Consider the following 17,245-nt stretch of genomic DNA (forward strand, 5'->3'; position numbering starts at 1 on the left):
TCATACAAAATGTATTGTCATCATGTTTTGGAGAACCAGCTGGGGCGACTGAAAGCACGACATTGTAATTCACAAAGAACACAAACAAAAATATTTATACATATTGTATAAATATTAATAATAAAATGCCATAATACATGTAAACATATGAAAATAAAACAAAAGAACTGGAATGTTTGCACAACAGCTTCATTGAGACAGTGGGAGGAGGTACAGAGGTACAGAGACTTATTGGCATTCGTGACATCATTACAGAAAGAAGCTATAGGTCAAACTCTGGCATTAAACCTGGGCAGGAAAGGACAGTGGGACACCATCCTGCCCTCCACCATGAGCTGGTCTCCAAAAGTTTTCTGGAGCTCTTATGAACCCGCTGTGCAAGGATGACGCTCGGCTCTTATGCCCCAAAGAGAGTCAGCCACAAATCCTCATGCTCTGCTTGCAAACCAGTTGACTGGAACTGGAAGGGACAGCTGACATAAGTGAACTTTTTGTCAAAGAAGTCAGCAGCTTGGCAGAGAAGCTGGAAAAACCTAAATGTTGCCAGACTTGCATACAGGTTACCATGACCAACACTGGGCTAGTGCTGGCAGGCAGGCTAAATTTTAGTAGGTTTGACGAAGCCCCATACCCATGGGACTGAACCACAGGAGGTTTCATCGCCTTATGAGGAAGAACTGCTTTACAGTTCGGGCGACAGAGCACTGGAACAGGCTGCCCAGAGAGGCTGTGCAGTCTCCTTTGGAGATACTCCAAACCCATCCGGATGCCATCGTGTGTAACATGCTCCAGGTGACCCTGCTTGAGCAGCAGGGTTGAACTAGATGACCTCTGGAAGTCCCGTCCAACCTCAACCATTCTGTGACTCTGTGATCTCCACCCTCGGGGAACACATCAGAAGAGGCCCAGAGCCAACTGGATCCAGCTCTGGGGCGCGACAGCTCCCGGCCCCATTTACCGGCTGCCTCCCTACCGAGACCCCACCGGAGGGCCGCATGGCAAAAGCGCACGGGGGTCGGCACTAAGCTCTCGAACGCCCCGCGGGCTCCCGGCGGCCCAGACCCCGGATCCCAGACCCCAGACCCCAGACCCCAGACCCGGACCCCAGACCCCAGAGCCCTTCCCGGCCTCGGCCCTCAGCGCAGCCCCGTACCGCCATGACAAGGCCGGGCGGCCCGGCGGGAGGGGCGGCGGCGGCCATTGGCTGGGCCCCGCGCTACCGCCACCGCCTCCCGGTGCGGAGAATGGAGGCGCCGCCGCCTCGGGGCTTCTCCGAGGAGCAGTTTCGGGCCGCCTGCCGGGAGCTGGACCAGGCGGCGCCGGTGGCGCCCTGGCAGCTCCTGGTGGAGAGCATGGGCGTCAGGATCTACCGGCTGTACGACGAGGTGGGCGGGCAGGGGAGCTCCCTCGCACCGTGGGCGGCGGGGCCTCGGGCGCTCCCCGGTCGGGCCCGGGGCGAGGAACCGGGGCCGGGCCTCGGCGGGAGGAGCGGGGCGGCCCGGGGGCGGCCGGGCTGCGGGAGGCGCCGCCGTGTCCCGCCGCCCCCAGCTCGGTTTCCCCGTGCTCCCAGAAAGCAGCTTGCAGGGTAATGCTATTAACTGCTGCCGGGGAAAGCCGCTCTGCCGCGGGGAGCTCCAGGCTCGCCAGCAGCCGGGGTCGGGGCAGCTCGTGGGGCAACGGCGGCCTGGGGGTGCCGGGGGACTCCTCCCTGCGCACCTGTGCCAGAGGCTGCCGGCTCCCTGCCTTCTCCCCCTCTCCAAAATCCCTTCCGAGCTGAATTTTTCACCTTTCTGCCCCTAAAATCAGGAGGTAGTTCAAAAACGGTGGGGGTGAAATTCTGCTTTTATATGGATGGACTGTTAAGCTGGCTGAAAAACATTCAGGTGTTTTGTTTTGCCTCTTGTGCACTGACCCCGATTTAGGGTAGGTGGAAGGACTGGGTAGGCTGCAAGAGAACGGCACAGGTCCAGTCTTCTGATTTTGCTGGGAAATAAGTCTCTTGTTTATTCTGTCATTCAGTTGCCTTGAAGTGCCCCAGGAAAAGAAGAACCATATCTGAAGAGGAGGGTCTTCACTTCAAGTTGTTACTGGAAAAATTGGTTTTTAACACTTACTGAACTGCACATCAACTGTAACAGTGGTAGTTCAGGAAGCTAAAGGCAGCATTTATATTTTCTGTTGCCTTCTCTTTCCATCTTCTCTTCAGGCTACACAAATAGATCTCCCAGGCTTTCCTGTACACCTTTTCCCACAGCTTTTCAGTGCTGTATTCCAACCCGTTGATCAATTCCCCTACTGATAGGCCTCTGAAACCTGAAACATTTGACTTGTTTTAATTTTCTTGTTGTAAATTGCTGTTTTCATTGACTGTCCTTGTCTTACTTGCTGCAAGATGTACTGTTCACTTGTCAGATCATGATGTGTTGTTTCATACTCTCTCAAAATACTGCCTTTTCAGTAAAAGGTATTCAATGAGGTATGGCACAATTTGTCCAGCAGTGGAATGCTTAAACTGGTAGAGAAGAACAGCATCATTTCTACATGAATAAGCTGATCCTTCTGGAGCTGTAGTACAAGAACTTGAAGGCTAAAGATGACAGAATAATTGGACTGATACTGTGAACCAGCTGAGCAGCTAACTTTGAATGTAAGGTAGAATCCTATGTACTGGGTGAGGAGATTTGTAGCAGTTTCTGAATTCTTTGGCAGTAAATTACATCATTACCAGCTCTATTTTGACCTCTGTTGGAAGTTCTGCCTATAGCAAAAACGTTTTAAAGACCAATATTGTAAGCATATCTTTTGATAGTCCTTGATCAAAAAGTATTACTGGCACTTCCAGCTGCCTGTTGAGTGGAACATAAAAGCTTTAGAAACAAACAATACGATGTAATAGTTTGTGTTCCTAAAGCTTTTACTCTGTTTAGAAGTGTAAACTATAGTCTATTCTCCTTAAATTATGAAGCATACAATTCTATACAAAGTCTTTGAGGCAAGCTCTGGTAGTTTAAATGAAAGAATTGCTCCATGGCTTTCCTCTGACAAAAAGAGCTAAAGGATTAAGAGGAGCTAAAGGATGCAATGGAACAGGGGGTGTGCTGGTGAAGAGCTTTATATATTGGCTGCGGAATTAATGTTTCAGGTGGGCTTGGTTTGTTAACTCTCAAATACAGTTGTAATTAAAGTCCAGGAAAAGAACAGAAAAATGTCTCTTCAGTGGAAGAGCAGCTCAGTGACAAGAGAACATAAGACTTACAAATTATTAGAAGAGTGAGGAAATTGGTGGTTTGTATAGTCTCGTCTTACATGACACTTAATGTAAGTACACATACACGTAAGATAATCCATATAGCATTTCTGACTAGTGACCCTGGAATGAAGTAGTGCTTAAGCTAAAACAAATACTTTTGAAGTACCAGCTTAGTGCTTTGGCATAGACTGAAAGCGTCCCTTCCAACTCGGGATATTCTATGATTCGTACTGGTGGTCTTGATACAGTTTGAAGTATGATATTTTCAAAATTACCTGCCTTGTAAAAAAGGAAATGCGGATGCCTTTCACAAAGGTGATATGAGTTTATGGGGTTGCATAGGTGCTCAACAGTTCAGGATTGAAGCTAGGGATTTATGCTTTAATGGTGCCACAGCGAAGATGAGTAACTTAAGTTTCTTGGACCTGTTATTACCTTCCAGTACAGCATCTTCTAGGGTTGAGTTGTAAAGTGTGAAGAATGGAAAAGAAGAAAGATCAACTATTCACTAACAGAATGTTGTATAATCCTTCCTTCCCTTTCCCTGGGAATGCTTGAATTTGACTCCTACACTGTATTCTCAAAATACTCTCATTGTTATAATGTAGTCATGAACCGGTACTAACAATAGTACAGCATTGCTCTATAGGCACAGATGTAGTTTCCATATGTTTAAAGAAACATTAGAAGTATTGGTGTTGGAGATATCCTGCACCCCACCCTTTCACTGCAGGCAGTTTTCAGAAAGAAAATAACTAATAGGTACTCAAGGCAAATATATGTAGTGCATCGTATATAAGCATGAACACTATAAAGCATTCTTATATCACAGTCTCCGGGATGAGCATACCTAACTTTCAGGAAGGCATATTCCGGATCATGTAGTACTTGGTAACCTCCTGGAAATAAATGAGATCCTTATGTCCATTACATAGAGCCTTGAGGCTCTGCCACAATTAAATGCTCATGTTCTGGTATGCTTTAATGTGGGCAGGATTTAGGCCACACTGACCACTGGAGATGAAAAGGGGTGCGTGTGCGTGAAGAAACATGGTCCCTCTGGAACTACTTATGAAGTAAAAGCATACTGGTGTAAGGGAAGGAACAACCATTGTGCTGGGCAGGTCAGCCTGTCTGGATTTAAACTTTCATGTATACATCAAAAAGTCGAGAGGTTAAAGACTGAATCTTGCATTGTTTTTTCAACACTTGCTTTCACAGCTCCTGAGCGTATTTGTAGTATGTGCCCCACCTAACTTCCTTCAGCTGTTCTCTCTGCTGCAGAATACTTCCCTTTCCTGTGTGACTTTTCCTCTCCCTATTCTGTTTCCACAGCAATCAGGACTTTATGAGTATAAAATCTTCGGTGGGCTTGCTGACTGTCCCCCAAAACTGTGCGCAGATGTCTATATGGATTTAGATTTCAGAAAACAATGGGACCAGTATGTTAAAGGTAAGCTGATCTAGGCAGTTTAAAAGCAAGTTTTATGTCCGCACTGACTTCCCACTAAAGCTTTCTTCAAAGGTATTTTAAAGCTGTATTGTCCAAAGACGTTGGGACAGACTCACTTGTCTTTTGGGATAAGGTTGCACTCTGCAGCTATACAAGTAAACACTGATGTGGAACAGTTAACATCTCACCACCACAAAGCTTCCTTTTGGAATGATTTTTTTCCATGTCGGTTAAAGCATATAACTTTAACATCAAATTTACTTTAACATCGAATAACTTTAATGTATGAATTTAACATCACTTGTTATTCTGGAGCACCTAGCATCTTCAAATACTGTTGTAATTTGTTAGTTAAACTTTAGTAGGTGTTCTGTACCTTCTGTGCATCTTTGCATATTGTAGCAGGGGCTGGAAGAGTGCAGTGGGTTACACCAGTTTGATGTGTAATTTATTTTTCCTGAAAGTGGTTGTTCTTGGCACCTTTTACAATCAGAAATGTTTAAATCCAGAGAAGAGTTAGTGATTTGGGGCTTTCACAGAGAAAGGAATAGCTAATTTATTTTTGTATGTTTAACGTTGTCTTTGAAAAAGGGGGTTGGACCTGGATATCCAGATGATGTTAAAACATCTTAAATCATCAGGGACAAGGCAAGGATTTAACTGATGCAGGTCTCCCATAATCCATTTATTTAAAGATAAGGAGACATCCCATTTCAAGTCTGTGCATGAAGTAAGTTCAGGCCAATAAAACTGAAACATATGTCTTGCTGAACAAAGAACAGTGTTACAAAACCAAAGAATTGTTAAATGTTGTGCTTGTTACATTGAGGACGGATCTATTGTGAATGATTGCTGGTAATGCCTTTGGCTGCATTTTCATAGAGAACCACTAATTTGGTTCACATCAGTACTTGGTCGCAATTCAGAAGCTGTGTCTAAATTAGTAAAGGTGTTATCTGTCTAATTGGGCGCTAGCTTTCCTGTAGCAAAGGCTGCTTTTCCACTAATGAAATAAAAAGAGATGGAGGTGGACTCTAAATACATAAACATTATCATATTGGATGTCAAACACGACAAATACACAAACATTATCATATTGGATGTCAAACACCTTGTGTTAAAGTTACTTCAGTAGTCTTTGATTTAAGTTCATTTAGGAGAACTGAATCCTTTTTAAATAAGGCATTTTTTTGTAACGCCGTCTTTGAGAAAAGAAAGGAAGCAGTTGGGGGAAGCTACACCCTTAGACAAAAAACTAGATAATGTAGCAGAGCTGGAGTTTTTATCCTTGCTGACCATGATATGTTCATCTGCAAGTTCATACTTGTGCTCGTATTTCAAGTACAATGTTACACAGAAGTTTACTGCTTAAGGGCATAAACATAATATTTAGGCTTTCTTTTTAGCTTAAAATTTAAGACATGCCTATCCATTCCTTAGAAGTGTACTTACAATGAAATAGTGCTAGCAAACGTTTTTAATGTAAATTATATAAGTTGTTTTTTCTGCCTTCACATGTAGGGAAAAAATGTGAAAGCTTCCACTCAGAGCCTTCTTGCTCTTTGTTTTACTATTTGTATTCCTTGTTGCTCTTGCAGCTTGACAGTAACGGCAGTCCAAGGAGGAGTTCTCTGCTGAACTGCTGGCTGGCATTGAAATAAAAACGAGACCAGAGTAGCAGTAGCTGACTTTTTAGTTGAAAAGGTAACTGCTCCTGCACTAATTGTGAGAGGAGCTAACCTCTATCCTCTGGTTCTGTTCAGCAAAACTTTTTGTGAAGGCCTGACTGGAGGCAGATATGAACAGGATTCCCGTGAGTACTCTAGAGGCTCATGCTTTGATATCTTCTTGCCAAGGATTTGCCCTTGGCCTCTGAAATGTCACTGTCAGTCTGTTACTGCTGTTGCATTGCTGTTAGCACCCCGGCTGCTTCCAAAGCAGGCTCCTGGATATCCATGAGAGCAGCACCTCGCAGCTGTGATGGGGATATCTTGAGGCCTGGGGGCTTGACCTGTGCTGCAGCTGCCAATTTATCAGGGAAGCTGTGACTAAACGGTAGTGACTGAAGTACCACATGCTCCTGTGGTATGATACAAAACAGTTGGGCCTGAGCAATACTGAAACTTGTTGCTCCTAATTGGAACACTGTCCTGACTGAGATCATACTACCCAGAAATTTAATGGTAGTAACTGACTGCTAAAGTAGCAAAGGCTGATGTGCCTATTATGAAGAAATCAGTCTGGTGATACATTGTAGGTAGGTGAGTTAGTTGCTAACAGTTACATCAAGGTCTTTAAATCAGTGTCTTAATTTCTTTGAAAAAGCAAAGCTCCACAGTTAGAAATGAAAGTAAAGCTAATAAACCAATGCTCCAGTGACCTCTGGTGGCAAGCATAACGCTGTAGCTTATTACAGCACTGGGAGTATTGTGCATCTGATACTGCTCCGCTTTGGAGAAGAGGAGAAGCTGTTTTTGTGGGTGACAGCTGACTGGAAGGGCATGCTAATAGAAGCCTAGTTGGGAGCATGTCATATAGGGAAATAATCTGCCACTTATGGCACTCTTCTTGCCTTAGCAATGAAGTTATCTGTCTGTTCTAGACTTATTTTCAAAACCACAGAAAGTGATCCGGCAGGCTTGCATTAGCTCTGAAGGATTTGTAGTACCTCAGACAGAAGTCTGCCCTAATGGAGGGGAAAAGTACTCTGCCTGCTGATGTGAACCACCTGGTCTGGATCAGTCTTTATAGCTGAACCCATGAAATGACAAGTCCCTGGACAGGCAAGAACTTACCCCAGCTCAGGTCTGACACCTGTCATATCCTTACCCTGACAATGGCAGTTACTGCCTGAAAAGATGGTGCTACACAGTAGACGGTTCTTAAAACTCAGTTTTGTAGTTTGATTTGAACTATTTTTCCCTCCTTTATGCCACACTACTCCTGTCCGAGTCACTGTCATGTTTTGGGGGTTATTCTTAGCTATTTTTTCCCCATTCAGCTGCCTTCTGATTGAGTTTCCAAGCAGACTGAAGGTTGTATAATGGAGGCTCATAAACTGTTCAAGCTTCATGTTCACTGTTGCTTTTATATACTGTTGCGAACTTCTGAATAGCTTTTCCAAATTTCATTAATCTGTCATGTAAGACCTCTTAAGGTATTAGAAAGCAGTACTTGTCCGAGTTCCATAGTAACTCAGAATCATTTACAAGGATAATGACGTGCTTCTGAAAAAGAATGTTCTCCTTGTGGTTCAGAGTAATGCAGAATATGCATCGGTGAGGAGAAGGCTTTGAGATGGAAAGGCTCGGACTGAGCTAACTGTCTGAAAAGAAATTTGACTGTGCTTCCTCCCACATTTATCCTGTTCATTTTTTTCTTTTTGCATCAATGAACTGAGTAGCAGCAGAAAAAAATGGGCCACCTGTGTTTGTGTGTTTGGTTCCTGAGCAATCTTGCTACAGACTTATTTTTTTTAATCATCTACTGCTACAACTTTACATGCATATCAATTTTGATGTAAGGGTTGCGTGCAGAATGGGTTCATGTCTGAAGTCTGAACAGTCCTTAATGCCGTATATGCTTGTATTGCACTGGAAATTAAAAATATCTAACAATCTTCCTTTTTCAACCGTAGAACTGCATGAGAAAACTTACGACGGTGAAAAAATAATCTACTGGGAAGTGAAGTACCCTTTTCCTCTCTCAAACAGAGATGTATCCTTTCAAGCTTTTCGCTTTCATTGTATTTTTTGTCACCTGGTCATCCAGGGATCCTGACGGACTGCTGACACTACAGCTCTGCTGCACTTGATCTAGCACCTCACAGTCCTCGTGTTATATCAATATGTATAGCAGGAAGAAGAGTGTGGGTGCTTCTTCCCACACACAACTAAAGCTTGCACAGCTGAATTATCACTCTGCAGGATTGAATCCTGCGTAAGCATAAGAAATAACTTGAAGGGGCTGGTATTTGTAACGGAATTCACTTGTCAATTCATCATATGTCAAACTGACACTATTTTGACATGCCTCCTCAACTCAGAACACAGTATGTCTATATTCGTGAATGTCAAGAGATGGATTTTGATGGGCGGAAGATCTGGGTTGTGTTAGCTCAAAGCGTGTCTGTTCCTCAGTGCCCTGAAAAGCCTGGTATTATCAGAGTTAAAAGTTATAAACAAAGTCTGGCAATTGAAAGTGATGGCAAGACCGGATCTAAAGGTAAGAGGTCAAAAAACAGGATCACAAGTCATGTAGCCAAAGAGCGTGTGCATTAGCAAAATGCATGAAGAGGGAGACTGGAGATTTTAAGCTAAAACAGTTACTATGTAAAGTGGATATACTGAGCTCTAGTAGTATTTAAAAATGAAACTTGGAAAAATCCAGCACAGTGTTTTACTGTGAAGATCTTTAATGGTTGGGCTTGGTATTTAAGAATAGATTACTGATCACTTCACTACAAAACACACACACCCCTGTCTTTCTGCCAGTCAGCTCAATTGGGTAGAGTTGGAAAGTGCTTAATTCATCAATGATTTAAGTACCATGTTTGACGGATTTATAGATGACAGGCTTTGCCTAGAAAGTGACTTCTGACTCACTTGTCCTTTAAAGACACATTTATTTTATAAGACAGGCTGCTTAAACTGGTTTGGAATAGCATAAATTAGTATTATGATTCTCTGAGCTCCTCAGGGGTTAACTAGGAATGATTATACTTATCTCAAATTCCAATTCAATACAAGTTTGACTTTTTTTTTTTTTGTAAAGAACTTGGAGCAGAACTCTTGTACTTAGTGCTTCAGTCATGCGCCCTGATAGTTTCTGTCATATGGTATTAGAGCTAATACCTAAGCTATGTCTGGATAACTTTCTGGTAACTTCTCTCTCATCTCCAGTCTATATGTACTATTTTGATAACCCTGGTGGCATGATTCCATCATGGCTGGTCAATTGGGCTGCCAAGGTAAGTAAAGGTTGACAGGGCAATTGTTTCAAAAAATCTATTCACTGCATCCAAACCTGTCTTCTGCATGTTGGGTAAAATTATTATTTTTTTATTCTGAAATGGATGTATTCATCCTCCTAGGTCTTCCGCAGTCTTATTTTTAGAGACTCAGTGTTGCTCTCTTCATAGCAATTGTCTTAATATTTTTCGATTACTATCAAATTCCTTGGCTTAGTCAGTGGTGTAGGTGCAATTTGTGCAAGAAAAACAACAAATCAATGTTCCAGATTGTATGTGAATAGCCTTAACATTTGCAAACTTCGATAATGCAGTCTGGTCATGTACTGTTAAAAGAATGGTCTGCTTGTACCAGATCTTAAATTGTCCTGTATTTGAAGGCCTCGATCTATATGGTGGGAATACTCATCTTGCTATAATTCTTTTTGATTACATTATGCAAGAGTGACTTACTGCTTTTCTCTTTACAGAGTGGCGTACCTGCTTTCTTGAAGGATATGCAAAAAGCTTGCCGTAATTATTCTAAGAGAACATAAGTCACATTTGATCTGAATTATTTAATTCCTAAAGTACTGCACTTACAGGAATGGCTATTATACACTGGATAAAATCTACCTCTAACATTGGAAATAATTTTATTTTTGTTGGTTTATGCCTTGAATCTTGTTAGACCTTTGTTTCCATCTCCAAGTGAAGAGCTAGCCTCCACCAAGTTAATACAACATCAGCTGTCTCCTTTTCATAGTACTTAAATTTTGTCATGTCCCCCATGCTTTGCTTACGCTGATTGCCATAGGTCAGCTAGAGGAGTTTTATTGATTAAAATATTACATCCTCAGGCAAGAGATGATGATTTTCACTAGGAAAAATGTCTGAACTTGTACTGAAAATTTTCTGCCTGGATCTGTCTTTGTGGCCTTGCAGGGTGTCTTTGTACTGAAATTGAATAATGGATCTTGCATTGCCTGGGAGGAAACACTTTTGCTACCTGAATTTATCATTCTTAAAATTGTCTGCATGCTATTAACCTAAAAACAATACAGAGTGTGTATAGGTAAATTACGTGAAGTCTGCGGTAGGAGCTGGAACTTTGTTACTAAGCTTCCTTGTGATGGCTTTAAGTCCAGATATAAAAGCACATGTACCTAAAGCCTAGTGTTCACACCCAGTACCCCGATATGAAAAGTACAGAGCATTAGCTCTGTCTAGCTAGCAAAAAAGGAGGAGTTGGCTTCCGTGGTTAATTTAAGGGGAACACGTTACATCTTCAGAGTCAGTAACTTCACTGACTGCTTGGAAAGCAGTTCGGACACCAACTCTAAATTGGAAGTAATTTTAAACCGGATGCCTGCAACTGATTTAGACATACTTGTTTCCCTGCTTGTGAATGAACTTGATATGAAACTTGGGATTGCTTGCATTTTTAAATTTCATGCTGATATAAAGAATGAAAATGTTCATTTTGGATGGTAATCCACTAAAATCACAACTGAGCAGGAAATTAAATTTGCAGCATCTTTGCAGGGGGAGTGCATCAAGGGTGAGGGGGCCTCGATCTCAGGGATGTAAAATATTCTGCATCTTTACTAAATCTGCTCCTGTTGTTGAACAGATCTTGTAATGGGGTAGCTTTATATTGTTAAAAAAGAAATGGTTGAAGTGATTGCCTTTATACCTTATGTGAATGTTTCTAATAAATCATTATTCTATCCATGAAGTCCTTTTGTTAAGTCTCTCATGTTTAAGACTGGGCAGGTCAGAAATGACAGGCTGATTTCACGTGCTGTTTCATTTTTGAAGACTTTTTGAAGACTAACTTGTGTTCATGAGAACTAAGCAGGATTCCCCATGTTCTGGCAGCAAACTCCTCATCAGTTTAGGCATTTTTTTCAAGTGTCTTTTAGTTGGAGAACAAACACCAACAGAGAATAGTACTCAAGCATAATTCTCCTTAACTGTCCATAATTTTTGTACATATGCACTTACTGGAGCTGGACCCAAATTTGTATGTCAAAAATTAATCATATTCATCATGTCAAAAATATGATGGTGTTTTACTTGAGCATCTTTTTTTGGGCAGTATTTCCAAAAATTACGTTGAGCTTCAGAAATCATTTTTAGCACTGATAAATATGTAGGAATTCAACTGTCATAAGCAATCACAAGAATACTGTTGCTTTTGAACAACAGGATTGGGATACAAGTTATGTCCTGAAAGAAAGTAGCAAAGGAGGAACTGGGTGGATTGTTCCAAAAGACAGAAAAGCAAACCAAACTGTTCTAGACTTGAAGATAATGGAATTTTAAAAGGGGACTAGCTGAGTATGGATCCTCCTAGATCAGTCATGGAAAGTAATGGATTTCTGATTGCGTGTGAGATAAACTACCCCTGTACCACAGTAATATAAAACCTATCTGCAATGTAAATCCACCTTAAAACAGAGTTCCAAGATTTACAAGAACATTTACCTATTGAACTGAGTATGTGCACAGAGATGAATCATGTACAGATGAGTTAATTTTCTTAATTTTTCTTCACCTATTCCATAATTTTGTTTAGTCTTTAATGAAAGCAGGATAAAGTGGAAGCATTTTGTGTTCATAAGTTCATGATTGCCTCCTTGTCATTCTTATAGTCACTTGTCATCAAGACATAGTACACATTTGTCTGCAGCAGGCTGAAGCATTAAGACTGAGCGTTCAAGAAGCTGAATGGTCCCATTGTCAATCTTGCTGAAAACTTGATTTCCTACAGACCTCACACTGAGAGCGTAGAATACATGGCATTTGCTCATGTACCCTTATTAGAAGCCATTGCACAGGCAGTTTCTTGTGCTGTACACAACTTTCCAAATTAAAATTCAAATTTGATTAAACAGTAGCTACTGAAAACAGCTTTTCCTTTATTCACAGCAACTAATCAGTGAAGTGAGATGAATACAACATCAAATCTGTTAAATTTAGGTCCCCATTGCCTTTCATAGTGATATAAATATGCAGTGGCACTTCATTCTTTTTATTTAAGTATGAGTTACTACACCTATCTTTTATTGCTAGGGAGGAAAAAGCTGTTGCAGCTTTGTGTGGTGGGGCTTCTTGTTTAAGTGGGAGATTATGGCCTGGAAAAAAGTGTTTGTATTGTTAAGTTTTTGGATGCAGAAGACTTATTCATACAGCATTTTAGAGCCTTATTCAGGACTGATTAAATATATTGTTCATGTATAAATTATATCTGCATTGTGAACTTTTCTGGATAGCTTGAACAGAAATGTACCTGCTGTGAAAGTTGTAAGGCATGGTACGTTGTAAGTGCTGTGCACAGAACTCAAAAAATGCCAGCCCTGTCCCATGCTGCTTGTTCATGTAGTACCTGAAAGTTAGCTTTCTGTTGCTACCAGCTTGCCTACGAATGGAGCTCTGAATTTGTGCTTGTAGAATGATATATTGTGAGTTATAGCATCTTTTGAAGAAAAAGAATGAAGAATTTCCACTAGATGATGACTGAGCCTCTTATTTTAAATATCCCACCCTTATTAACAGAACAGTAGGTACTAATGAAGTTTTCCTGATGGTGAAGTAGAACTAGGAAACTGCTGTAGTTTCTGGCAATATTACAGGTATCTGATTCAAAGCTCGGTGATCTGATTTTCTATAAATCATAATGAGCTTTGGCTCTATTCTCATATATAAATTTTTTTTTAAAGTTACTAGGTCTTCTAAAATCCTATTTTTGCGTGTTGTTCACAGAAAGAAGTTGTTTGGTTTTGGCATTACCGCTCACCCACCTCCTGTTTCCATGAGGACTGATACTGGGCAATTTGCAGCACTTTGTCCTGCCAAAATCTGTATGAGAAAACTGACAGCCCTCCTCCCCTCAAGTCATTATTTTATGGCTGTGACAGCAAATGGCTTTGTTGTAGCAAAATGCATATAAACCATTCTTCTATGTCGTGTTCTAGTCATTCAAATCCATTCTTTCCATGTGATCTCTATAAAACTATTGTATTTGGGTTGGAAGGTTAAGTAAAGGAAAGATTCTGAGTAACCCAAAGTCAACACAGTGAATGATGTCAGATGTGCAGTCACTGTAGTTCTGCCTCTCAGAAGATGATGTGTAAAGGGAAACACAAGTTGTCTTTGCTCAGGAAACATCTGGTTGATACTTTATTTCTCAAGCAGGTCATTGGCTTTTTATAATTTAATGGAACAGAAAAATGTGGGAAGATAGGGGGATAGACGTCTGATACTAATGCACGCTAGTAGGCCGCCTATCTTCCAACCAACACTTTGGGTTTCCATTATCTTAGTCTTCTGTGTATAAAGAATATTTTCAAATGAGACCTAATGGTATTTAAATTTCAATTAGCTGGGAGTAATCTCTCTTGGAGCATGGATTTGCCTTTCTCTAGGCAGGAGGATATTTCATAACCAAATTTACTGCCCCATGATAGTCTTCTGATGAAAGGGGAGTACTACGCTTCCAGACAGCACTTCTTCCTTTTTCACTCATCTCCATAAGCTGGTAAGACACTGAAAACCTCCATACAAAAACAGAGAGGAAGACTTATGACAGGAGGTAAGTTATTATAGATCTCAATGGACTACACTGAAGATAAATGCCCTTTGAGGACTAATAACAAGAAGAAATCTCTGTAGCAAGATGAGTTTTGTTAAGTGATTTCAGACCATTCTGGCTTATAACTGCAGACCTAGGAGGCATCCTGACCCAAATAATAAATAATGCTGGTGTTTAAGCATTCTACTTTTTTTTTTCTTTTTTTTTGTCTCTTTTTTTCTGCAGTGGCCAATTAACATACTAATTAGGATTACATATGAACACATATGCACACAGAAAGAGAACATCATCTTTCCCTGTTGGTTTAGTATTCTCTGTTCTTTGAGAACTTGACTATAACCCATTATTCTCTGGACTACAAAAGTAGCTTGGAGTCCTGCTGTGAGATGGGAGCGTGTTAAATGGGAACGGCTCTCCACTGGAAACCTTCATTTCCCAAGAAGGAAGAACTGCACACTGTGAATAAGTGTTTCATGGAACATGCCATAATAAATAAGGAATTATGTTGAATGGCCTCAAATATAGGTATAAATATTAGCCTCGAGAAAAATTGCCTGCATCCCAGCTGTGCACCTAGTTAAACTGAAAGTTGTTCCTACAGTTCAAGCACAAGTATCTGTAAAATATTTACATGAGTTTATCTCTTTCTCTGTCTTCACTAAATATTTATGCATACTTTTAGATTTTTCTAAGACCTGTTTGATCACTGGAGGTAGAAGAGATTATAAGCATTCTGATGCTGGAAGGGACACTTTTTTGTCCCAAATGTACTTCTCTGATAGAGTCTCTCTACAGAGAAACTCTTGAGAATGAATTTTAATAGACTGTGTTGTTCCTAAAATGGCAAGTTTTGGATTGTAGCAGTTCTTCCAAGAGATTCTGTAATACTTAAGGCCAAAGGTTACCTATGTGCTGTTCATACTTGAAACAGATGCCTGCTGTTAAGTTACAAGTCTCACCACCTTTCTGTCTAAGCATATCTTGAAAGGTTTTAAGCCTTTCCCTATTTCACCTAGAGTTCTGGGGGGCTTGGCTTTTAATATCCCTAGTGTATATACGTATCTTCCAAAGCGTAACAGAAATTGTGTGTAATTGGCTATAAGTGGATGTTTCATATTCAGCTGCAACTTGGAGTTCTAGTTTGAGAGTGGGTTTTAAACATTTTTATTAAGACCAGGCTACTGCTGTGCATTTTAAAAGTTAATGCACTTTCTCAGTATGGAAGTCATATAATTGAGCTGTATATTTGAATGGAGAGCGTGATCCCACAAGAAGCCAAAATTGCCTGGCCAACCCATTTATCCTGTGAAAGGCTCATATGATGCCGTTCACCTATTGAAATAAAAACAAACAGTAGGAACATTTCTTCAGCAGGAAATTACTTTGACACTAAAAAGAAAAAGGTCTATTGTCTGAGAGTGTGAGGTGGGCATGTGAGAAAGCACATTGCCTTCCACTGTTGGTTATTTTTGTTGCCTTTTTTTTTTTTTTTTTTTTTTTTTGTAACATGGGTATAAACTGACCCTTGATAACACTGAAGGCATAGTTCTAGAAACCATGAAGTGGAGAGCAATGTCACTAAATAATTAGCTTGATGAATTCACTACAATGAGAGGCCAGCATGCCAGCAATTTAGAAAAAGGACTTTGAAATCCATTTGGAACAAGTTAGAGAATAAGACTAAAATATTCTGATGACTCTTAAAGGTCTTTCAGCAAAGACAAGTCTAGAAATATCTACCAGATCACCAAATGCAATTACTTGCATCACATTAATACAAGTCATTCCCCTTCATAATGTATGTTTAACAGACATGCATTTAAACCATCTCTTTCAGACTAGTAATTTTGTACACTGAATTTCATTGCTATTAAGTTTATTTTGAAAATATGATCTGAGTAGAGAACTAGTATTTTGTTTTTCATCTGTTTTATGATCAGTAGATATCAGGATATTTTATAACAATATGAAGGAAGGTGGTTTTTGTACTTCAGTGTTTTTATCAGTGATGATGATCAGCAATGAAACAAGTTGCTCAGACAGATTACGAAATCTCCATTTTTGGAGATACTTAAAGCTCAGCTGGACAAGGCCCTCGGCAATTTATCTGACTTTGAAATTAAAGCTAACTTCAAATTTGGTGATGCACTGGGCTGCAGGTTGGAACAGATGATGTGTTGACCCCTATATGTCCTTCCCAAGCTGGATTATTTTATGATTTTTATTAATAAATCCAGGAGATCACCGTACAAATCCTTCTGAGTAGGCAGAATTATTTTCTTTTCAAATACTGCTATTTAACAAACTGACTTGAATAAGCTAAATTCCTACAATGTACAATGAGATGCACAAGAATAGGAAAATACTGTAATCGAACCCATATTACAAACAGGTATATTCACACTTTTGACAAGAGACTTGTGGTTAGCTTGCATTATTGTTTTAATTTATTATTTTAACTATGATTACTGGTTGGAATTAGGTGAGAGAGAAATCTGGGAAATTTAAAGTAGATGAAATGAAAGCAGAATTTCTGAATCTTTGCTAATGAAGCCTAATGTTGTAATAAATACACTACCGAGTGACAACATGAATGCTTTTGGAAAAGAGTAGCAATGAAAAGACAAACTGAGACTGTGCTGCACACTCAGAAACAAGTTATTGATGCCAGTTGTTATGGTTTATTGCCTGTTGCACCCAGCAGCTGTAGATCATATGTGAAAGGTTAAAGCTGGGAAAGCCTCAACTGGGCAAAGTTGTGATGTAATAAAAAGACAAAATTGAATGCAGGTTTAGAATATCTAAGCATTCCACAATGATCCTCTGGCTTTACCTGAACCATCATGGCACAATATTTTTAAGGCAAACATGCCAAGCCAAACAGCACTCACAAAATTACAGCCTTATACATCCTGAGACTCCCTTTTTGTCAGATGGGAACATGCATTCGATCATATTTAATTCAAACTGAATTAATATTAAAGGAATATTTAGTGT

General features: G+C 40.3%; 1 protein-coding gene across 2 annotated transcripts; it reads left to right on the top strand.

Annotated features, from left to right (window-relative positions):
* Positions 1-303: 303 nt before the first annotated feature.
* Positions 304-11,387, top strand: PCTP (phosphatidylcholine transfer protein). Of its 2 annotated transcripts, XM_035558918.2 has the most exons (6): positions 304-1,385; positions 4,586-4,703; positions 8,341-8,420; positions 8,756-8,927; positions 9,605-9,672; positions 10,143-11,387. In XM_035558918.2, exons 1-6 carry the CDS (start codon positions 1,158-1,160, stop codon positions 10,206-10,208), a joined length of 732 nt encoding a protein of 243 aa, XP_035414811.1. In that variant the 5' UTR covers positions 304-1,157; the 3' UTR covers positions 10,209-11,387. The 2 variants fall into 2 exon arrangements, with proteins under 2 accessions (XP_035414811.1, XP_050570363.1); XM_050714406.1 differs by lacking the exon at positions 9,605-9,672.
* Positions 11,388-17,245: the final 5,858 nt, after the last annotated feature.

This window comes from Cygnus atratus, chromosome 18 (genome assembly GCF_013377495.2).
Source record: "Cygnus atratus isolate AKBS03 ecotype Queensland, Australia chromosome 18, CAtr_DNAZoo_HiC_assembly, whole genome shotgun sequence".
Classification (NCBI taxonomy): Eukaryota; Metazoa; Chordata; class Aves; order Anseriformes; family Anatidae; genus Cygnus; species Cygnus atratus.